The sequence below is a fragment of the Nycticebus coucang genome, chromosome X, assembly GCF_027406575.1.
Source record: "Nycticebus coucang isolate mNycCou1 chromosome X, mNycCou1.pri, whole genome shotgun sequence".
NCBI classification, from domain to species: Eukaryota; Metazoa; Chordata; class Mammalia; order Primates; family Lorisidae; genus Nycticebus; species Nycticebus coucang.
In genome coordinates this window covers 142,004,565-142,028,671 of record NC_069804.1, presented here as the reverse complement: position 1 = coordinate 142,028,671, position 24,107 = coordinate 142,004,565, and the positions used below count along the sequence as shown (strand labels likewise).

Genomic DNA, 24,107 nt, shown 5'->3' with positions numbered 1-24,107 from the left:
CTCTTTCATGTTTACATGGATGGAGCTGGAACATATTCTTCTCAGTAAAGTGTCTCAAGAATGGAAGAAAAAATATCCAATGTATTCACCCCTACTATGAAACTAACTTAGGACTTTCACATGAAAGCTATAACCAAGCTACAACCTAAGAACAGGGGGAAGGGGGAAAGCATGGGGAGGGAGGGGTGAGGTGGGTAGAGGAAGGGGGATTGAAAGGATCACACCTGTGGTGCAACTGACAAGGGTACATGTGAGCCTTGGCAAATGTGGAATGTAAATGTCTTGGCAAAGTAACTAAGAAAAATGCCAGGAGGGCTATGTCAGTTAATGAGATGAAAATATGTGAAATATTCTATGAAACAAGTGTATGGTGCCCCATGATCATATTGATGTACACAGCTATGATTTAATAAAAAAGTAAAAGTCATTTAGGCTAAGCAAAAAAAACACCAAAAAACAAAAAAACGTTAAAAATACAATTGCGGTGAGTGGTACATACAAAAACTACATGATCCTATAACCTTGTTATGAGGGGACTCAAAAGTTTCCTTGAGAAAGAGAGGAAGAGAAGAAATTAGGACTTCTGACAGACTGTGCCCTTTACAACAGCAAGAGGCTCTGTTCTCAAAGAGTACAACACAAATAGCATCCTCAGGAGTTGTGCAGTATGGTGACACTAGAGGATCTGGTGTTTGAAAGATGAGTAGGAGCAACTTAAGTTAATATCATTGGTTTTCTTTCTAAGAAAAACATGTATAAAATTCCAGTTGCAGAAGGAAGAAAGCCTGACAAATTAGATGACTTCTAAAAAGGCTAAGTTCTAAACTGAAAGGAAGTGAGTGAAAATGTGCAAGATAAACCTGAAGAAATAGGCAGGGTGAGCCAGAACACTCATGGTCTCAGAGATTTTGTGGAGGAATTTTATTTTATCTGAAAAGCCATATGGGAAATCAGTAAAGACTTAAGCAAGAATTGGGAAGGGCATGATTAAAAAAAAATGTTTTCTACTGCATATAAAAATAATTTGGAATTGGGGTGCAGACGTGAATAGACAAATTAGAGCCATCTGAAATATTTTAGACATTAGTATTTAAGGAGTAAAATTGTGGTGGTCATAGTAGAATTGAAGAGAAGTGGAAAGATTTTAGCACTTTTTAGAAAGTACATTTTATTTTAGTTGTATTTGGGAGGAGAGGAGAGATTTAGGGATGACACCCAGACTTTTATATTACATAACTGGTTGGTTAGTTGTTCCATTCATTAGGAGAGAGCACATTGAAAATGGACCAGATATGACTTGGGTTGAGCTCTATTATCATCAATTCAGTTTTAAAGATGTTGAATTTGAAAGATCTAAGAGATGTTATGTAGGCAGTTTGTTATACGGGTTTGGACTAAAAATGTTAATATTTTGATGATTAAGATTTGCTAGAGAAACTGGAGAAAGGTGGGTATGGATTTAAAATATTTAGGAGGTGCAATCAATACATCTCAGAAAGGCATTAAATACAGAGAATGAGAGAGAGTGAAGTTTTTTAAGTCTTGGACTTATGCAACTGTTTTGATAACCAAGATGAGAAATTGCTTCTTGGATTAAAAGAATATATATTTGGCTGCAGTTTCCATTTTGCTGTGGCTCAAAGGAAGCTGAGTGGAAGAAGGGGTGCCTGAAGAGGATGGACTGTAAAATATGCTTATGTGATAGAAATGTGTGTGTACCTTTGATGTTTTTTAGCATTAATTAGGCTCAAGAGTGCTTCTCAATTGCTCATTACTTATTCCCTCACCCCTTTGGTTGAATAAGTAATCATTCCAAGGCAAGCACTTAGAAATGAAAAACCATCTCTTTGCTAGGGGGTGTTTGTATACATCCTTTCAGTATATATATATATATATTTATTTCAGGGGAAATTATGTGATCTGAATTCATTTTAGTGGATAATATTTTCTTTGCATTTCCAGGGCTGTGATTTTGCTTTATTAAAAGCAAAAGGAAAATCAGTTCTGAAGTTTGGAAATTACTTCGACTGAACACCTGTTATAGCTTTTGCTTCCTATACTAGTCTACCATAAAACTTGAGTTATCCTCATTAATTTTGCATCACTGGCAATTATATAATGTGTATTCCTTCATAATGAAAATCCACTTGGGTTTGCCTTGTAGACCATGGAGATAATTAAAGTGGATTAATCAAAGGCCCACATAATTAACTGTTCTTGACATACTTGCAAATCTGCTATAGGTATCAGGTGATGACTACTGGCAGAGATTCTGTCTCAGTACTGTTATCTTTTGAATATCAATGAAAGAAGGTTAAAAATCATTCTTTTTGAGGAGTCATTTTATAAAAACTTTATATTAAATGCAACCTTTAAAAAATGGAATGGAGTAATCTCTTTAATTCCTCATGTCTTTGACCAATTATGAAGTGACTGGTTTTCTCCTTTGTCCCTTTTTCAAATGTGGACAGAAAATCTCTTCCAAGATCTTTTAATAATTTTCAACAAGTTATATGTGAAATGTGTGTATGAGGGCATGGGAAGTATGGCCATTTAGAGAACTTACTTGAATAGAGGTAGATGGGGCAGTTGACTGAAGTGACTTTGTTTTTGTTCCAGTACAGACAGTTCTTTTACTTGGCAGCATTTCATATCTGCAAAGAGCTACTCTCAGGACTTAAAATTAATTTTCTTAAGGTAATCATAATTTTTGAACACAAGCCTAAGAAATGAATGCTACCTTGGGTGACTTGCACACATCAGAGATTGCTTAGAGTGTCTGATATTAAATTTTTGTGATGTCCATGTGGGGTTCAGTTTTGTTGACTTTCTGAAAATATGCCAGAGGAATTAGCACACAGTATCCAATAAATATGATTTTAGGGCATGAGTTGAGTCTCTTTGATAGGAACATGACATTTTAATATCAGAACGAACAATTACATTTTCATTTTTTAATAAAGGAATTTAATGTAGTGTGTCATAAACAGGCTTAATTCATCTCTGATCTCTACCCAAATCTCTGAACCTCATCCCACTTCATTCCATTCCATTCACATGTTTCACTTTATTCCTCATTCTATCCCTGATCCCTACCTCAAAAATTGTCCTTATCAAAATGTCCTGGGTTGTCTCTGCTTCCGACTGTGGCTTATCGGTCCTGGCATTCTTTCAGGGAAAATATAGTTTCAGCCCTTAACCACATCTTTTGCACCATCTGGTTCATCCAGTAAAGTAGTGATTGCCTTTTCTGTGGGGACAGGAGGCAGTTAAAATATGTTTGTTGATTAGGTAAAATGATAAACCCACACATCATTGATAACGTCTGGTGAATGTTCTTTAATATTGAATACAAATGTGAATGTGTTTTTATATGCATGAGATTACATAAATGTGCCATTTTATGACCTGTTTTTTTCACATAAAAATATTGAAGACATCTTTTCACATCAATATATGGAGTTGTGCAGTTATTCTAATGGTTGTATAGTGGTGCTTTGTGTATCTCAACATCATTTATTTAATCATGTTGGCAATTTGTTCACATTTATTTAATCATGTTGGCAAGATGAGCAATTGAGGCAGGTAAAGCATGTCTTTATTGTCTTGTATTTGTTCTCACTTTTCTTTATTATTGGTTTCTTCTTTTACTTCTGCTGTGCCTAGGTTCCTCTAAGCTAAAGAAAGATTGAGAGCTCATGCCACTGGGACTCTGTGTGTTATCAGAGAACTCTTGTAGCCTAAAAAAAAAGGAAAAAAAAAAAAGAGGCAAGCCCCCAATATAGGAATTCCTAAAGATGTCTTTCAGATGAGCAGGACATACAGTTCAGCATTCACTTTTCTTTTCTATTTTCCTTTCATCATTGACTTTCCAGAATGACTGATCTTTCAGTCCCCTCACTTCACTTAAAAAAAAAATGGCTTCCTATTTCTTTCAGTTTCCTAATATGAAACTGCATTCTCAAAGGTCACCAGTGATTTTCTGATCACTAGATCTAAAGATATCTTTTATTCCTTACCTCTGTACCATATCACATGGATTATCCTCTCCTTAGAACGCTTTCTTGTAGATTTGAGCCCCTGATACATTTCTGATTATGCATCCTCTGTTCCCCTTTGATAGTTTTTCTTTCTGCTTTCTTACCTTGGGGAGCCTAGAGACTCAGTCTTTGGCCTTTTGTTCTTTTATCTTTATTCTTTTTGCTCCTTAAACCATGCTTCCCTCAAACTTCCCCATGTCTGCCAAAGGTGACACCATTCTTTATATCATTCTCACCTAAGAAGTTGAAGTTATCTTTGACTCTACTTTTTCCTCTTGATCCAAATAATTTTAATATCCTGTCAATTATTTCTTCAAAATAACCCCTCAGGCACTTTTGTACACTGTAAATCGGTACAACTACTTTGTAAGGCACTTAGACCTTATCTATTAAAATCTAAAATGCATTCATACTTTGACCTACCAATTGTAATTCTATGAAACTATCCTATGGGAATACTCAAGTGTGCCAACATATGAACATATGTGAACAAGGATGTTCTTTGCAACACTGCTTAGAATAGCAAAAAATAAAGTAAAATAAAAAAGGAAAGTACCTATGAGGCAATAAGGAACTGGTTAATGGTATATCCATTCTATGAACACAGGTATTACTACTGATAGATAGATCTATAAGTGGTGACATGGAAATATATCCATGACATATTGTTAAGATAAAAATATCAATTATAGACCAGTATGTATGGCATGTATAATGTGATCCTATTTTCATTATGCACACTCATGCACAGATATACACATCTGCTTATATGTTACACATGCAGAAAAAAATAGGACAGAAAAAATATATGCACCAAATTGTTCAGACTAACTATTCATAGGAAGAGGGATTTGGTTGGAGGGAGGGTGGGGTTCACTTTTGTTTTCTAATTTACGCTCTTGACAATTGTTAGCATGTCTTAAAACATGCAAGCATTTCTTTTATGTTTCAAAACTTTCCTATTTTTCTTCATTTCTTCTGAAACAACTCTAGTTTATATTTGCATTAGCTGTTATCTGTATCCCTGAAATATTCTCCTGAATATTCTCCTAATGCCAGCTCCAATTACTTTATTGAAGCCCTCTGACATTGGATTTTTGAGAACCTCTTTAAAAGAGAATACCTACTTTGACTATCTCATGGAGTCTTAAGTTTAAAAAGAAATAATGCAAATGGGTAAGCTTTGAAATACTGTTAAGCACTGTGTTAACATAAGACTTTAACAGTGGCTTTCAGGATAGCCTAGGGCCTGAGAACTGGCTGGGCAAGGTCTGGGAAATCATACAAATAGCACCACTGAGACACTAGAATGAAAGCCCTAAGGGTGAAACATTGGAACAGTCAAGTTACCCAACAAGGTTCTTCAGCTCTAATATATAAACCTCCACAGGCTAATTTTTACATTCACATCACCTATGATTTTAACTAGATTGTCTGAGAGAGCAGCTTTCTAAAGCAATTCATCTTTGCAATGATAAACAATGCAAGCAGTTTAGAGCTCAGCCATTAAACTCACACTTATTTCTAAGCCTAATTGATACTATTAACATTCCAAGGATAAGGGAGCCTAAATAATAATGTGCAAACAGAGCTAAACATGTATTCTAAATATTTAGAAGTGAAGCAATTTCCCTTTAAATGAGTTACTTTAATAAAAGCATGTGATCTGCCTAATGAAAAATTTCATCACTTGCATTGAGCTGTAGCAAAGAAATTGCATTTAGCATGTATGTAGTGCAAGTGTAAAGTCTGTTTACTGCTGCTACCATCACTTACTGTGTTTATGAAGATATCAAAATATTTATATTGTGTTTTCATTTGATATGAAGAATGAACTGGGAGATATTTTTATTCTGTATTGGTCTATCATTTCTATTATTTCTTTGAATCACTGAGAAACATTGTCACAAACTCCTGTTCCATGTGGCCACTGTGCAACTATTGGATTTTGTATAGTTATTACTTCTGATGACTGAAACTGTGGGTCTGAGGTCATACAGTGACCTCAAAAGCATCTTAAGGTCTATCAGCTACTCCCACTTCCATTCACACTCCTTAGGCTAAGAATTAGAGAAAGGGTAAGGGCATTCAGCAAATATTTTTCTGCTATAAACCAGTACATCATAATCATGTGTATAGAAGTGGATAAAGCTCTTAAGAATCATATGGTCTACCAATTGCTTTGGGTATTCCTGTACAAATAATATACAATATTGTGTTTGGAATCCAAACTTGAACAATTTGGAATCCAAATGAAATTTTGAGAAAATTTTGCCCAAAATCTGAATGCTGCTTTGGAATCTGAATACCCAGTATGTTGTTTGTGTATTTTTGTGCATACATTTCCCCAGTGCTCCAGCCACCCATTATGCTTTGTGGTTCAATTTGTTTTTGGAAGCTATAGTGAAAGCATATTGTGTGATTTTCACTGCTAATTTTATGTTTTTGTGCTTGTTTTTTTGTGTGTGTGTTTTTAAATATATAATAACAACTAAGTGTATTCATCATGGGTCCTAAAAACTAGAGTGAGGAAAATAAGAGTAATAGGAAAGCTGTTAGATTTACAATTGAAGTTAAGAAAGATCTTATTGCTATGCATGAAAGCAGTACAGGTGTGGCTGATCTCGCTACTATGTTTGGGATGCCTAAATGGACTGTTCATAGGATTTTGAAAAATAAATAAGCTATCAAAGCAACTGATGTGGAGAGAGGGGTTAGGATGCTGACCTCTAAGAGATAGAAAAGTAAGGAAGGGATGGAAAAATTCCTCTTAGTTTGGATTAATGAAAAACAGCTGGTTGGTGATGTTGAAAGACTTGGGGCAGAGCCCCCCACTGTGCCCGGAGCTCTGACCACCCCAATCAACCGCAAGAGATGTCACTTGATGCAAAAACGCAAGAGGATTTTTATTCCAGCATGCTGGGACTTGACTCACAACTCTTTTAGGAGCCGAGAAGTCAAGCCCCGCACAGCAGTTTTTTACAAGCTTATAAAGGCAAAAACTACAAAGTAGGCGGGAATAGCAGACATGCCGGGGACTCTAACAATAAAGTAAGAGGGTATAGACACAGCTGGGGCTGTAACCAGATAAGAAGAACTCTGGTTCATTATTCAACTGTCTTAAGACAAGACTAACAGTCAAATATTTGCTTAATAGTAAACATTTGCTGCAGCTCCTGGGGCTATCTCCTGGAACAGTTACAAAAGGTCACATTCCTATGGTAGGGAGCGAGAAGTGGTCACATTCTCATGGTAATATTTTCTTTCATTCCCCCATTTGTTTTTTTTGGGAAGTTCTAATCATGGAACTTCTGGCTCTATGTATTCATTCTCATGGCTATCGTCCAGGCGGAGAGACTGGTAATGCTGTCTGAGCATTAATACTTGTACAGCACTCACTCTCTCCCGGACGAAGGTGACTATACGGTTGAAAATGTAGGGCCCAAAGGTAAGAATTAGAAGCAGTATAATAAGAGGGCCTATTAAACTGGAAACAAGAGTGGTGAACCAAGGTGATCGGCTGTACCAACTTTCAAACCATCCTTGATGGGCCTCCCGATCTCGTTGTCTTTTTTCTAGTCTCTCCCTGAGTTTAGACATGGAGTCTTTTACCATACCAGAGTGATCTACATAGAAACAGCATTCTTCTCTTAGTGCAGCGCATAACCCTCCATCTTTTAGGAACAGGAGATCGAGTCCCCGTCTATTCTGCAATACTACTTCTGATAAGGATGTTAGTGACTCTTCTAATTTTGTGATTGATTGTTCTATGGCTTTTAGGTCCTCATCTACAGCTGCTCTCAGTTCTTCGAGATACTGTGGGGTCTGGACAAGCGCAGCCATTCCTGTTCCTACTCCGGCCGCCACCCCTATAACCATCAGGACAGCTAGAGTAATAGAGACTGGTTCCCTCTTCTGTCTACGGGGTCTGAGATCGAATTCGGCCTCGAAGGAACTCGCCTCATGATAGATAACTCTAGGTATTAATTGTACGAGGATACAGTAGTCTGCAGTGGAGTTAAACACTGATGAGGAAATGCACGGGGTTAGCCCGGTGCTGCAAGCCCACCATCCTCCTTTAGGGGGCACTAGATAATAATTGATAGTGGTTGATTGGCTTTTAATGGTCTGATTACACAGATGCTGGCGATTTTCGGGGATCGTGCCTAGGCAAATGCCTCACCCAGAGACTGCTGTAAGGGTGATCTTGGATCCCCAGTCACAGGAATTATGGGAGGTGGTATTTTGGAAGATACCTGGGAAGGCAATCCCTTCATAATAGGGCGGGCCTGAGGCTAGACACAACCAGCAAGATTCGGTAAGATTAGGGTTGGAAGTATTGAGGACATTGAAAGCCCCCTGTATTAAGTTAAGAAGTCTCTGCCCGGTGCTTGGAGTCTCCGGGGATGTTACCTGGGGAGACAGTTTCGCAGGCGATGGGGCTGTGCTGGCCTCAGTAAATTGGGTGCTCCCCGGAGTCTGGGGCATACGGGGAGAAATAGGCGGCCTAGCTGGTGGCTGCTGTCCTGAGAGTACGATGTTGGGTCCTATCTGGACAGCGACGGGGGTCTCTATTTTTAATTTGATGAAGAAGGTAAATCCTTTATCCCACCCTGACATATAGAAACGGAATCCCCATGTTCTTCCTTTTATCCAATCTCGGGCTTGTTTCCCCCTCTCCGTGAAGGAAATATTTAGGGGGTTTGACCCTGCTCCGGTACTGCTCCTCTTTACGGTTATTAAGTCCCAAGAGGAGAAGGGGTGCCAGAAGGCCTGCCCAGTCGTCTCACATCCCCATCGTTTACAATAGAAATTTTCTACCCCCCCACATCTGTTGGCTTGGCTTCTCGTTCTCCCGTCCTGGGGACAGATATAGAACTCCGTTTGTCACATCCGACGCTGGGCGGGCAAGTTGCCACAGCCAGGGGCATCTGCAACGTACTGGCCTTGGGATGTGGAGCCTTGGGTAAGTGAGCGCTTTGTTAAATGGTGATCAAGGCTTGATGGAACCTCTTTAAAGGTCTCATCGGAGATATCCCAATTATCTAGCCCTGCTATTAAGGCGCAAATATCTGGGGTGAGGGACGGCCACCATGTCCAAGGAGGGTCTTCTTTTCTAGTACTCCATACTACATCACCAGTCTGAGAGAGAACCTGCCAGGTTAACCTCTGGGGGGCATGAGGGTTGGGACCGGAGCTACTTATCACCGGGAGTTGTATCAGCAGGAGCAGGGCTACTGCAGCGAATGTGGAGCTTGAGGGGTTTGTCCATCTTTTCCACTTTCCACCCGGAGTCTGGCGGCGGTGCTGGTTTGACATGAGATGCGTGGATCCAGGCTGCGATGCCATCAACTTTTATTGCCGTGGGGGTTGTGAGCAGCACTAGGTATGGTCCTTTCCACCGTGGTTCAAGGTTGGCTGTCCGGTGGCGCCGGATGTACACCGAATCTCCAACCTGGAACTGGTGAGGTATTTGCAGATCCCCGGGCTTGTAGGCCTCAATCAGCTGGCTCCACACCTCCTTTTGCACAGTTTCAAGGGCTTTTAATCTGGTGTATAGAGATTGAGAGGAGTAAGATTCTGGGGAAGGGAGGTGCTGCATGGCAACAAGCGGGGGGTGAGCTCCATATAGGATTTCAAAGGGGGTCAGCTTGAGAGTGCTAGGGGTGTTGTGCACACGGAACAGGGCAAAGGGAAGGAGGACTGTCCAGTCAGTAATGCCAGTCTCTAAGGATAATTTAGTCATGGCCTCTTTTAGGGTTCTATTCATCCTCTCTACCTGCCCTGAGCTTTGGGGCCGATAAGCACAATGTAATTTCCACTCAAGCCCCAGGATTTTGGCTAAACCTTGATTAACCTGGGCAACAAAAGCAGGACCGTTGTCGGATCCGATTACCTTGGGTAGCCCAAATCTTGGAAAAATTTCTTCTAATATTATTTTGGCTATGACTTGAGCAGTCTCCCTTTTTGTAGGAAAAGCTTCGACCCATCCTGAGAAAGTATCTATGAACACCAGCAAGTACTTGTATCCGTATTTGGCCAGCTTAATCTCTGTAAAATCTGTTTCCCAGTAGCTCCCAGGACGATCTCCTCGGAGTCGTCTTTCCTGAGGTAATGTGCTAGGCTGGGTGTTTACTAATTGGCAAGGTCTGCACTCTTTTGCAGCTGCGTCAACGAGTTTACTTAATTCCATAATATAGTATGGGGAGGACTGAACAATAGTTCTTAGATGCTTGGGGCCCAAATGAGTTAATTTATGAAGTTGTCTGAGAAAGGTGATCGCCTGCTCTTCAGGGAGGATGATTTTTCTTTCCGGACTTTCTCGGATCCTCTCTGGGGATTCTAAGTGGAGGCCTAATCTGTTCATTCTCTCGAGATCCCGCTCCGAATATTTAAAGTGTTTGACAAGGGGGGGTGCTATTTCTTTAAGGCTAGGCCTTAAAGTGTTTTCATATAGCGGCAGGATGTTGAGCCTTTGAGCTGCTAGCTTAGCTTCTCGGTCGGCTCTTTGGTTTCCCTCGGCAACTCTGGACCCCCCTTTCTGATGCCCAGGGCAGTGGATAATGGCCACTTTCTTAGGAAGGTGAATAGCCTCCAGTAGACTTAGGATTTCTTCCTTGTGTTTAATTTCTTTTCCTGCTGAAGTCAGCAGTCCTCGCTGCCTGTAAATGGCCCCATGAACATGGGCCGTAGCAAAAGCATACCTGCTATCGGTGTATATGTTAACTTTTTTCCCTTCTGCCAAACGTAAGGCCTGGGTCAAGGCGACCAGCTCGGCCTTCTGGGCCGACGTCCCTTAAGGCAGACTACTTGCCCAGATGGTCTGCTTATCGTCCACTACCGCCGCCCCGGCCACCCTTTTACCTTCTATTATGGAGCTGCTCCCATCAGTGAACCAGGTCAGCTGGGCATCCGGCAGGGGCTGATCACAGAGGTTCTTCCGAGTTCCAGTTTCCTCAGCCAGTACTTCTTGGCATGTGTGTAATACATCTTTCTGGACAGAGGTATCAGGTAATAGGGTAGCTGAGTTGAGGATGACAGGCGGGCCAAACTGGACTCTGTCTCCATTTAATAGGAGACTCTGGTAATGTGTCATGCGGGCATTAGACAGCCACCGGTCAGGGGGCTGTCTGATGATGCTTTCTAAAGCATGGGGGGCAATGACTGTCAACTTCTGCCCCATAGTCAATTTGTCTGCATCTTTTACCAGTACCGCTACTGCCGCCACAGACCTCAGACAGGCTGGCCAACCACCAGCGACAGGGTCCAATTTCTTGGAGAGGTATGCTACCGGTCTTTTCCATGGCCCTAAAGGCTGAGTCAGCACTCCTCGGGCCACTCCTCTCTTCTCATCTACGTATAGGACAAAGGGCTTTGTTACATCTGGTAGAGCCAGGGCCGGGGCTGATAATAATGCCTTTTTAATGTTGTCAAAGGCCCGCTGTTGGCTGGCACCCCACTCGAAGGGAGTGCCTTCCTTGGTCAAAGGGTAGAGGGGAGCTGCCAGAGTAGCAAACCCTGGTATCCATAAACGGCAGAACCCCGCAGTTCCTAAGAATTCTCGCACCTGGCGGGGCGAGCGGGGAACTGGAATCTGAGTCACAGTATGCTTCCTGGCTTCTGTTAACCATCTCTGCCCTCCTCTTAAGGTGTAACCCAGGTACGTTACCTCTTTCTGGCAGATCTGGGCTTTTTTAGCAGAGGCTCGATATCCTAAGCGGGCTAGTTCTTCTAGCAACAGTTCTGTGCCCCGATAGCACTCTTCTTTTGTTGTTCCAGCTAGTAGTAAGTCATCTACATATTGTAGGAGCGTTACCTGAGGGTGGCTGGCGCGAAAGTGAGCTAGGTCTTGGTGGAGGGCTTCATCAAAGATGGTTGGGGAGTTCTTAAACCCCTGTGGAAGTCGGGTCCATGTCAATTGCCCCGTTGTTCCAGAGTCCGGGTCTCTCCATTCAAATGCGAAGATGTTCTGGCTAGAGGAGTGTAGTCGGAGGCAGAAGAAGGCATCCTTTAAATCCAGGATAGTGTACCAGATATGGTTTGGAGGGAGAGAGCTTAACAGATTATAAGGGTTAGGCACGGTTGGGTGGATGTCTTGCGCCCGCTTGTTTACTTCTCTTAAGTCCTGCACAGGGCGATAGTCTCCTGTGCCGGGTTTCTTGACAGGTAATAAGGGCGTGTTCCATGGTGACTGGCATTTTACTAGTATGCCCAGCTGTAGGAGACGCTGAATGTGAGGCTTAATTCCTTCCCGAGCTTCCTTAGTCATAGGATATTGGCGCACTGCCACAGGAGTGGAAGTAGCTTTGAGTTCTATGACTATAGGCGGCCTTTCTGTGGCCAGTCCCATTCCAGCAGTTTCGGCCCATGCCCCAGGATATTTTTCTAGCCAGTCATGTATGAGACTAGTCCCTTTCTCCCATTGCTTTTCAAAGAGTCTATGTTCATCCTCCAAACGCATGGTCAGGGCTGTTACTCTCTTATTCTGGGTTACCTCTGGGCCATCAGGAGTGAAGGTGATCTGGGCTTCCATTTTGGTGAGTAAATCTCTCCCAAGGAGGGGCGCAGGGCACTCAGGGATAATTAAGAACGAGTGGGTTACCCGTCCCACTCCCAGATCTACTGATCTTCGGGTAGTCCATGAGTACTGCTGATGCCCTGTGGCCCCTACAACCCAGGATTTTTTCTTGGAGACGGGTCCTGATGGTTCAAGTAGGACTGAGTGTTGAGCTCCGGTGTCTACAAGGAACTCAACTGGCTTCCCCTCCACTTTAAGTATTACCCTAGGCTCGGGGAGGGGTTCCGAGCCCCGTCCCCGCTAATCTTCTTCTTCCTCTAAGGCCAGTACTTTTTTGGAGAGTTCTTTCTTTTTTTTTTAGGACATTCCCTGGCCCAGTGCCCCTTTTCTTTACAGTAGGCACATTGATCCTTATCTAATGGGATGCAGTTGCTCAGGCTACCTGACTTCTTAGTTCTACCTTGGGTCTGTTCCTGGCTCTTCTCCCCTACTACTGCGGCCAAAATCCGTGTTAAGTTTTTCTCCTGTCTTCGGTCTCTCTTATTTTCCCTTTCTTCTCTCTCTTTCTCCTTTCTCTGCTCTTTTTCTTCCTCAGTTTCTCTTTTATGGTATACTTTCTCAGCTTCCTTAACTAAATCCTGCAAGGTATAGTCCTGCAATCCTTCAATTCTCTGCAGCTTTGTTTTAATGTCTACAGCTGACTGCCCTATGAAAGTCATAGCCACGGAAGCCCTCTGTCCTTCAGAGGCAGGGTCAAATGGGGTGTAGCGCCTAAAAGCTTCCATTAGGTGCTCAAGAAACACTGAGGGGGGGTTCCGTGGCCCCCTGTATTACTTCTCTTACCTTAGCCAAATTAGTGGGGCGTCTTGCCGCCCCACGGAGGCCAGCCACTAGAGCCTGGCGATAGACTGTCAGTCGCTCCCTACCTTCTGCCGTGTTGAAGTCCCAGTCAGGTCTGGAGAGGGGAAAGGCAGCCTCGATGATGTTGGGGAGCTGGGTAGGACTCCCATCCGCCCCGAGTACATTCTTCCTAGCTTCTAGTAAAATCCTCTCCCTCTCTTCAGTAGTGAAGAGAGTCTGTATGAGCTGCTGGCAGTCATCCCATGTGGGCTGATGAGAGAACATCAGGGACTCTACCAGCCCAGTCAGGCGTTGGGGGTCTTCTGAAAAAGGGGGGTGATTAATTTTCCAGTTATACAGGTCTGCGGAAGAAAATGGCCAGTACTGGAGGGGCTGGAGAAGAGGTGGTCCCTCATCTGTTGCCACTGGCGGGGGGCCATATGCCCTCAGGGGTAGGGCAACAGTAGTGTCGGGAGACACTCCTCCCCGGCGGTGACTCCTGGTACCTTGTGAGGGCCCCAGTGAAGGTTCCCCCGGAGGTGCAGAGGGGGCAATCGCCGGATCCGGCGATGCTGGTCCTTCCTGTCCCCCGACAGGAGCCAAGGCGGGAGGGTATGGGGGAGGAGGGGGCGGAGGGTCGAGGAGAAGATGATCAGTCTGGATTTCTGGGTAGATCTTCTTAGGGGGGTCCGAACTGTCGCCCCCTTTTCTGGGACCGGAAGATTGGACAGTGAGCACCCGAGGATTAGACGGGGGCCTGGATGTGGCAGTCCACAGCCGAACCCAGGGGGGCGGATTCTGCACCAGGTCCTGCCAGACTATGATGTAAGGTTGTTGATCCGGATGGGCTCCCTGTCCTCTCTGAAAAACAATCTCTTTAATAGCAAAAATAAGAGATAAGTCAAAGGTTCCTCCTGAGGGCCAGCCGATGTTAAAAGTAGGCCACTCCGAGGAGCAGAAAGTCTGCCATGGGCCTTTTTTAACCTCTACTGACAGATCACGACCTCTTCTCTTCACTTCAGTCCAATGATCTAGAGTTAAACTCAGAGGGGTTGTCACAGTCTGTCCCATTGTCAGTGGATATGTCAGAAACACAAATAACAGAAATAACAGAAATATTACAGGTACAAGGACCCACCTACCACACTTGGTCCTTCACAAGCCTATAACAGAATCAGACGGGCATGTTTCCCGTAATTTTTGATCGAACAACCAGACTCGACCAGCGCACTTACAGCAGGAGACAACCAGGCGTCCCTGGTTCTCCTCAGTTCCTGGGGCGTCCCCCAGGGTTTCAGCCTGTGGTCCTCCGGGCACATCTACTGACCACTGTCTGGCCACTCTCACGAGGTGCCGAACGGCTGCGAAATCGAAAGCGCACACACAAAGTCAAACAAAAGGACTGAAGACACAGACTAGACAGTTTTCGGGGTACCCCTTTCTTACCTCCAAGGTCGACTCTGCAGGTGAGGGGTGGTCGTTATCTCCCGGACGAGCCCCCAAATGAAAGACTTGGGGCAGAACCCCCCACTCTGCCCGGAGCTCTGACCACCCCAATCAACCGCAAGAGACGTCGCTTGATGCAAAAACGCAAGAGGATTTTTATTCCAGCATGCTGGGACTTGACTCACAACTCTTTTAGGAGCCGAGAAGTCAAGCCCCGCACAGCAGTTTTTTACAAGCTTATAAAGGCAAAAACTACAAAGTAGGCGGGAATAGCAGACATGCCGGGGACTCTAACAATAAAGTAAGAGGGTATAGACACAGCTGGGGCTGTAACCAGATAAGAAGAACTCTGGTTCATTATTCAACTGTCTTAAGACAAGACTAACAGTCAAATATTTGCTTAATAGTAAACATTTGCTGCAGCTCCTGGGGCTATCTCCTGGAACAGTTACAAAAGGTCACATTCCTATGGTAGGGAGCGAGAAGTGGTCACATTCTCATGGTAATATTTTCTTTCAATGTGACTTCTGAAATGATAATTTGTGAGAAAGCCAAGGTCCTCTATGGTGATTTAGTGAAAGTATGCCTGATACTAGTGCTCAATATGAGGAGTTTAAAGTCAGTAGGGGGTGGTTGGAGAACTTTAAGAAAAGGACTGGGTAGGTGCCAACAACTGTCAGCTCCACCTTATTGAACCAAGGGCACAAAACAAATTTCTTTTTTTTCTCTCTTTTTTTTATTGTTGGGGATTCATTGAGGGTACAATAAGCCAGGTTACACTGATCAAAACAAATTTCTTAAGCATGCCCTGTTTTACCAGTCATGAAAACCCAAAGAAGCTTTGATAATATATTGAGAGAGTCTCCAGTTAATTCAATCTAAAAGAAATTGTAATAGATCCACTTTTTTGGTTCTTATATTCAAGTGGGTGTTTTAGTAACTGTGTAATAGAACTGACAATAATAATAATAATAAAAGAACAGAATTTACAGATAAACCGTTTTCCCCTTCAGTCAATGTATAACATGCATAGAAGCTCTGGAATTTGAGGCTTACATTATAAATTTGGTAGGTACATATATTCCAGAATTTCTAGAAAAGAGGTTTAATCTTGTGGATTTACAAATTTACGCAAACAGTACACTATATGATCCTTATACATTTTTAAATAGCATAGGGAAATGCTTAGGATAAATGAATGAAAGCAGACAATAGCAGTGTACATTCAGTATGAAATCAATGACAAGAAGACAAACAAGCGATCAAAAATATATAATAGGAACAACTATGTCAAAGATGTTTCTGGAGGTTTCTTTTAGGAAGGTGGTGTGATTTTGGATGTCTTTATTTTGATGTGTTTTCCAAATATTCCATAATGAATATATAGCTAAAAATAAAGTGAATACATGTTATTGTTAAAAATTTGGCAACATAGGAACACACAATGAACAAAATAAAAAAAAAACACTCATATTATTAACACTATAGAACAACTATTGTCAGCATTTTGGTGTGTACGCTCTATATTTTTTAAAACTATAGTATCCATATTAATTAATTCAAAACATTTTAAAATACTTTACTATTACAAAATATTTTAAGCATATAGTAAAGCACAGAGGATAATAAAATGAATACCTGGGTACCCACAACCCAGCTTTGTCAAATAATAACATTTTGACTTACTTTCTTCAAATAATTTTGTGTTGTTTAAAAAAAAATAAATCAAATAATTGGTGCAGTTAGACTTACCTGGTTAGTCCTTCTTCATGTTCCATTTATTTCCTCTCTCTGTCTCTCTCTCCCCTCACAGAGGCAACCATATTTTGATTTGGGTATTCATCATTTCCATACTATCCGTACTACACTCATGTTTATTCATAAAATATACCAGTATTCTAAGGCTTTTCATATTATTAACATATATTTTAATATATATTATATGTATATATAAACATGTATATGTATAGTTTATATTTAGTATATATATAAGTATATATAAACTATATATATACACATATGTTTATATATATACTAAATATATATGCTATCTCTCTTCTCTCTCTATATATACACAAATGTATACAAATATATATATTTATATCTCTAGAAATATTTGTATCTCTAAATATATATGTATACATATATATATTTGAATTTTCACCCAACTCCTTGAGGTTTGACTATATCATCAAATATAATTTGACTCATTCATTTCTCTTGCTATGTCCTATTACATGTTATGATATTATCACACCTTAGTTGCCTGTTCCCTTGGTTGTAAACATTTAGATTGTTTTCTAACAGTAAATATTGCTACAATGAATATTTTTGTGCCTGACTCCTTCGTATGTATATATGTATTACATTTTCTAGGACAAAGATCAAGAAACTATGCACCATGGGTTAAGTTTGTCTAGTTGCCTGTTTTTATAAATAAAGTCTTATGGGAATACCACCACACATATTTGTTCACGTAGTGTCTATGGCTGCTTTCATGACACAATGGCAGAGTTGAGTAGCTGTAACAAAGATTGTATAGACAGCAAAACCTAAAATATTTACTATCTTGCCCTTTAGAGAAAAAGTTTACTGAATCCTGATCTAGGCATGAAATTGTTGTGTACAAGGTACATGTCTACAACTTTAGAAACACAGTCAAATCACTCTGTATTGTGGTTGTACAAAATGATAATCTTCCACTAGTGTATGTGACTTCCGTGGCTCCCTATTTTTAGCAGAACACCATGCCCTTCTGGGCCCCTAAGTTTCTTTGCCACAATCAAGAAAGCAGAGAATCATGAGGCCACTTTCAAAACTTGTTCCCTGGTTCCTCTCTTCCTGATTGCAAAAAACCACTCATTTTAGAAGAACACTCACTTTATTTCCTTTATAAAAGGAAAATATCGACTAACCTAATATAAAATAAGAGCGACAGGTGGTGCTGGCCTAGGTCAGGGGCTACCTACTTGTGCCCTGAGTAGGAGCACTGCCAGGCTCATACTGAACAGACCTGCACCTCAGTGCCCAGAGGAGGCAGCCTATTGAAGTGCCTCCCTAGTCAATATCAGCGCCCAGCTGTGACCCTGGAGGTAGAGGTCCCAGGAAGTGAGAGGAACAGCTTAAAAAATACCAACAACATTTGTGGTATGGGGAACTATTTCTATGGGCTAAAGGTAAATGGTATATATGGTGGTAGATTGGCACTCAGAATCTATTCTAACTTCCTTCTGGTGTGTTTTTCTATATTGGCAAGTTTTGAAAGTTAAATATCCATATCTCACAGAGTCTCTTTTACCAGGCTTCTGCTTGTATCCACAAAATAGATGCACTGATGTGGGATTTAGGGGCAGAAATGAAGCATTAACCATCTTGCTGGCCTGTCTGTTGCTGCCTTCAAGCACAGCTGTAGAGATAGTGGCCATTTCTTTATTATTATTATTATTAAATCATAGCTGTGTACATTAATGCGATCATGAGGCACCATACACTGGTTTTATAAACAGTTGGACACATTTTCATCACACTGGTTAACATAGCCTTTCTGGCATTTTCTTAGTTATTGCGTTAAGACATTTATATTCTACATTTACTAAGTTTCACATGTACCCTTGTAAGATGCACCATAGGTGTGATCCCACCAATCGCTCTCCCTCTGCCCATCCTCCACCTCCCCTCCCCTCCCGCTCCCCCTTCCCCATATTCTTAGGTTATAACGGGGTTATAGCTTTCATATGAAAGCCATAAATTAGTTTCATAGTAGGGCTGAGTACATTGGATACTTTTTCTTCCATTCTTGAGATACTTTACTACGAAGAATATGTTCTAGCTCCATCCATGTAAACATGAAAGAGGTAAAGTCTCCATTTTTCTTTAAGGCTGCATAATATTCCATGGTGTACATATACCAGAATTTATTACTCCATTTGTGGATCGGTGGGCACTTGGGCTTTTTCTATGACTTAGCAATTATGAATTGGGCTACAATAAACATTCTGGTATAAATATCTTTGTTATAATGTGATTTTTGGTCTTCTGGGTATATACCTAGTAGAAGAATTATAGGATTGAATGGCAGATCGATTTTTAGATCTCCAAGTGTTCTCCAAATATCTTTGCAAAAGGAATGTATTAATTTACATTCCCACCAGCAGTATAGAAGTGTTCCCTTTTCTCCACATCTACGCCAACATCTCTGGTCTTGGGACTTTCTGATTTGGGCTAATCTTACTGGAGTTAGATGGTATCACAAGGTAGTTTCAATTTGCATTTCTCTGATGATTAAAGATGTTGAGCACTTTTTCATATATCTGTAGGCCATGTGCCTGTCTTCTTCAGAGAAGTTTCTCATCAAGTCCCTTGCCCAGCCTGTGATGGGATCACTTGTTCTTTTCTTGCTTATACATTTGAGTTCTCTGTGTATTCTGGTTATTAAACCTTTGTCAGAGACATAACCTGCAAATATCTTCTCCCATTCTGAGGGCTGTCTGCTTTCTTTATTTACTGTGTTCTTGGCTGTGCAGAAGGTTTTTAGTTTGATCAGGTCCCAGTAGTGTATTTTTGAAACTGCTTCCATTGCCCAGGGAGTCCTCCACATGAAATACTCGCCAAGACCGATTTCTTCAAGGGTTTTCCCTGCACTCTCTTCTAGTATTTTTATAGTTTCATGTCTTAAGTTTAAATCTTTAATCCAGTGAGAGTCTATCTTAGTTAATGGTGAAAGGTGTGGATCCAGTTTCAGTCTCCTACAGGTTGCCAGCCAGTTCATCCAGCACCATTTGTTAAATAGGGAATCTTTTCCCCATTGAATGTTTTTAATTGGCTTGTCAAAGATCAAATAATGGTAAGTAGCTGGACTCATCTCTTGGTTCTCTATTCTGTTTCAGACACCTACTTCTCTGTTTTTGTGCCAGTACCATGCTGTTTTGATCACTATTGATTTATAGTGTAGTCTGAGGTCAGGTAGCGTGATTCCTCCTGCTTTGTTTTTATTTCTGAGTAATGTCTTGGCTATTCGAGGTTTTTTCTGATTCCATATAAAACAAAGTATTATTTTTTCAAGATCTTTAAAGTATGACAGTGGAGCTTTAATAGGGATTGCATTAAAATTGCATATTGCTTTGGGCAGTATAGACATTTTAACAATGTTGATTCTTCCCAGCCATGAGCATCGTATGTTTTTCCCTTTGTTAACATTTTCAGCTATTTCTTTTCTTAGAGTTTCATAGTTCTCTTTATAGAGATCTTTCACATCCTTTGTTAGATAAACTTCCAAATATTGCATCTTCTTTGGCACTACTGTGAACAGAATAGTGTCCTTAACTGTTTTTTCAGCTGGACTATTGTTGGTATATTTAAAGGCTACCAATTTATGAATGTCGATTTTGTAACCTGAGACGCTGCTGTATTCCTTGATCACTTCTAAGAGTTTTGTAGTAGAATCCCTGGTGTTTTCCAGATATACAATCATATCATCTGTGAAGAGTGAAAGTTTGATCTCTTCTGACCCTATATGTATACCCTTGATTGCCTTTTCTTCCCTAATTGCAATGGCTAAAACTTCCCTTACAATGTTAAAGAGCAGTGGGAACAATGGGCAGCCTTGTCTGGTTCCTTATCTGAAATGATTTCAATTCATCTGCATTCAATACAATATTGGCTGTGGGTTTGCTGTAGATGACCTCTATCAGTTTAAGAAATATTCCTTCTATACCAATTTTCTTAAGTGTTCCAATCATGAAGGGATGCTGGATATTATCAAAAGATTTTTCTGCATCAATTGAGAGAATCATATGGTCTTTGTCTTTTAATTTGTTTATGTGTTGAATTACATTTATAGATTTACATATATTAAACCAGCCTTGTGACCCTGGGATAAAACCGACTTGGTCATGATGTATAATTTGTTTGATGTGTTGCTGGATTCTGTTTTTAGGATCTTGTTGAATATTTTTGCATCTATATTCATTAGTGATATTGGTCTATAATTTTCTTTTCTTGTTGGGTCTTTTCCTGGTTTGGGGATCAGGGTGATGTTTGCTTCATAGAATGTGTTGGGTAGTCTTCCTTCTTTTTCTACATTTTGGGACAGGTTGAGTAATATACGTACTAGTTCCTCTTTAAAGGTTTGGTATAATTCTGACGTGAAACCATCTGTTCCTGGGCTTTTCTTTTTAGGGAGATTTTGTATGTTTGATGCTACTTCAGAAATTGATATGGGCCTGTTCAACATTTCCACTTGATTCTGGCTAAGTCTTGGAAGGTGACATGCTTCCATGTATTGGTCAATTTCCTTCAGATTTTCATATTTCTGAGAATAAAGTATCATGTAATATTCATTAAGGATTTTTTGAATTTCTGTAGAGTCTGTTGTTATTTTGTCTTTGTCATTTCTGATTGACGAAATGAGAGATTTTACTCTTTTTTTCCTGGTTAGGTTAGCCAAGGGTTTATCTATTTTATTGACCTTTTCAAAAAACCAACTTTTTGATTTATTGATCTGTTGTATAATTCTTTTGTTTTCAATTTCATTTTCTGCTCTAATTTGGTTATTTCTTTTCTTCTACTGGGTTTGTGGTTGGAATGTTCTTCCTTTTCCAGTTGCTTGAGATGTCCCTTTAAGTTTAACTTCCTCTCTTTCCGTTCTCTTGAGGAAGGCTTGCAGTGCTATAAATTTCCCTCTTAGGACTGCCTTTGCGGTGTCCCAGAGGTTCTGATAATTCATGTCTTCATTCTAGTTTTGTTCCAGAAATTTGGCAATTTCCTTCTTAATCTCATCTCTGACCCAGCTATCATTCAGCATAAGGTTATTTATCTTCCATGTTTTTTTATGAGTATGCAGATTACTGTTCTTACTGAGTTCAACTTTTATTCCATGGTGGTCTGAGAAGATGCAAGCAATAATTTCTATTCCTTTAAATTTACTGAGGTTACACTTGTGACCTATGATGTGATAGTGGCCATTTCTGAAGCAGACTTCTGAGGTTTCCTTAGTAGCTTTGTGGGAGTCTAGGGGCAGTATGATGGTGGCTATGCAAACTGCTTAGATGGATTATGTGTATAGTAGTGTGTTCAATAATTCAATGTTTCATATTGTGGCCTCATGGCTCTGCTTTCTTGATTGTGATGAAGAAACTTAGGGGGCCAGAAGGGTGTGCTGTTCTGGAAGTCATTAACAGAGACCCAACCTAGATTCTGCTCCTGCATCACTTCCAATGATCATTAAGTGCTTAATCCCTTGTGTTATGCTTTCTGCTTGAAATTGATAAGAGTTGTTTCTGTTTCTCACAATTAAATCCTGACATACACAGCTGTCTGAAGAGAGAGACTGAACATAAACAAGTGATTTCTATACACTTTGCTAAGTGCTAATTCAGTTAAGTAGATAGCTATGCTATTGGATCACAGGGGAAGGACTATTTTTGCCCACAAGTGTTAGGAAAAAGTTCACTTAGGAGGTGATTTTTGGCCAAGTCTTAAAGAGTGCTATGGGCAGAGAGAACAGCCTGAGAAAATCCAGAGATGTGATTCTGGCACGAAAATTTGGTGTGGCAGAATCAGAGGGTGTGTGTAATAGAAAGATCATGTTGACAGTTGTGGATAGGACAGCTTGGAGGGATAGGAAAATGTAGTTAGGGAAAACGTTAGGAAACTGAGAGGACACATGCAAAAACATTGAATATGAACAACAAGAGAAAAGTCCAGGATTTCTATGTTTTTATCCCATAAATGGTGTTCCCTTCTTGCCTCTTATCTTTTTTCCATTCTTTTTTCTCTTCTTTGCCTCCACTCATGAAAAAACCCTCCCTATATTAAGGTATAAATTCATTCCTGTATGTGTTTTCTCTGTTGTGTCTCCTACAATTTCTATCACAACTCCTTGCACATGGTACAGTTCAATAAATATTAGTCGAATGTTTTATCTGAGCTAATTGATTGCACCTTTAAGAGTGGTTAACAGAGTTAAAAAAAAATCAATGAGCTATTCTAAGTGACTGTTTGAAAAAAATTTAAACCATGACAATAGATTACACTGATCCCTTTATTTTACTTTATTCTTTATTTTACTTAAGCAAAAGCACTTTCTACATTTCTTCTCGAGTTAAGCAGGAAAAGTATTACGTTATCTCTCTAGTATTCTCTCTCAGGTAAAATAGGCTTTATGTTCTTCCCTAAAGCCTTTTGCTAGAACTCTTATTTTTGCAGCAGAAAATTGAACTCTTTTCTTTGTTTTTTAACAACAAAAGTAGTTTCTAATGATACCAAGAATAACATTAGTACTATTAATAATAATATTGAAAAATAAAATGCCATAAAAATGAGAGTTCTTTTACTTTAGATGTCTTCCAAGCTCTGTATTGACGTTTCTATAATAAAAAATATGATTTCTTTTGAGTTAAATTTAATTTAACAATTTTTATAGGAGAAGACTAAGAAAAACATTTTGTTCTCTTCTCTTAATTAATATGAAAGAACTTGATAGTTAGATTCTTATTTTACTTCAGAGATGCTTTGAGTTACAGTCAGAAAGACCTTTAAAAAAGATACAGTTGAAATTTAGAACACATTGTGAACAGACAATTAAACAAAAGAATTATAAGCTTTTTCACATAGTGCTGTTAGAGTTCAAAAGAGTTCAAAAGAGGGAAAGATCCACTGGTTGGGAGAAATCAGTAAAAATGCAGTTCAACAAATATTGGGCTATGGTTTGAAGGCTAGAATTTGGGTAGGCAGAAGAAGGAAAACTACACATATAGGGTAATAGAGTGGACAAATATGTGGAAGTGGGAACAAGTGAAAGAATTCGAAAGACAGAGAATAGATTATTATGACTAATGGAAAGCATTATGAGAAGAACAGACTGGATAGACTGATGGGGCCAATTATTTTGCTTATTACTTTCTTTGTATAGTAATTAGTGTTTGGGGCATGCCAGACTAGCAATATGAGATTGGGACCATTGTCCAGATATTGGCCATCATTTGAAATATATATATATATATACATTTATATTTATTTATTAAGTCATATACACATAGATCATGTATATAATAATGTGAACTATATATTTTTTGTGAGACAGTCTCACTCTGTCACCCAGGCTAGGGTGCTCTGATATCATAGCTCACAGCAACTTCAAACTCCTGGGCTCAAGTGATCCTCTTGCCTCAGCCTCCCAAGTAGCTGAGACTATAGGCATATGCCACCACACCCATCTAATTTTTCTATTTTTAGTAGAGACAGAGTCTCACTCTTGTTCAGGC

At 40.3% G+C, this 24,107-nt stretch overlaps 1 protein-coding gene across 1 annotated transcript; it reads right to left on the bottom strand.

Annotated features, from left to right (window-relative positions):
* Positions 1-3,188: 3,188 nt before the first annotated feature.
* Positions 3,189-14,475, bottom strand: LOC128577026 (uncharacterized). Its single transcript, XM_053579084.1, is given in 4 exon segments — positions 3,189-3,250; positions 9,279-12,900; positions 12,903-13,382; positions 13,384-14,475. Coding segments are annotated over 4 exon segments (5,250 nt in total). The 5' UTR covers positions 14,470-14,475.
* Positions 14,476-24,107: the final 9,632 nt, after the last annotated feature.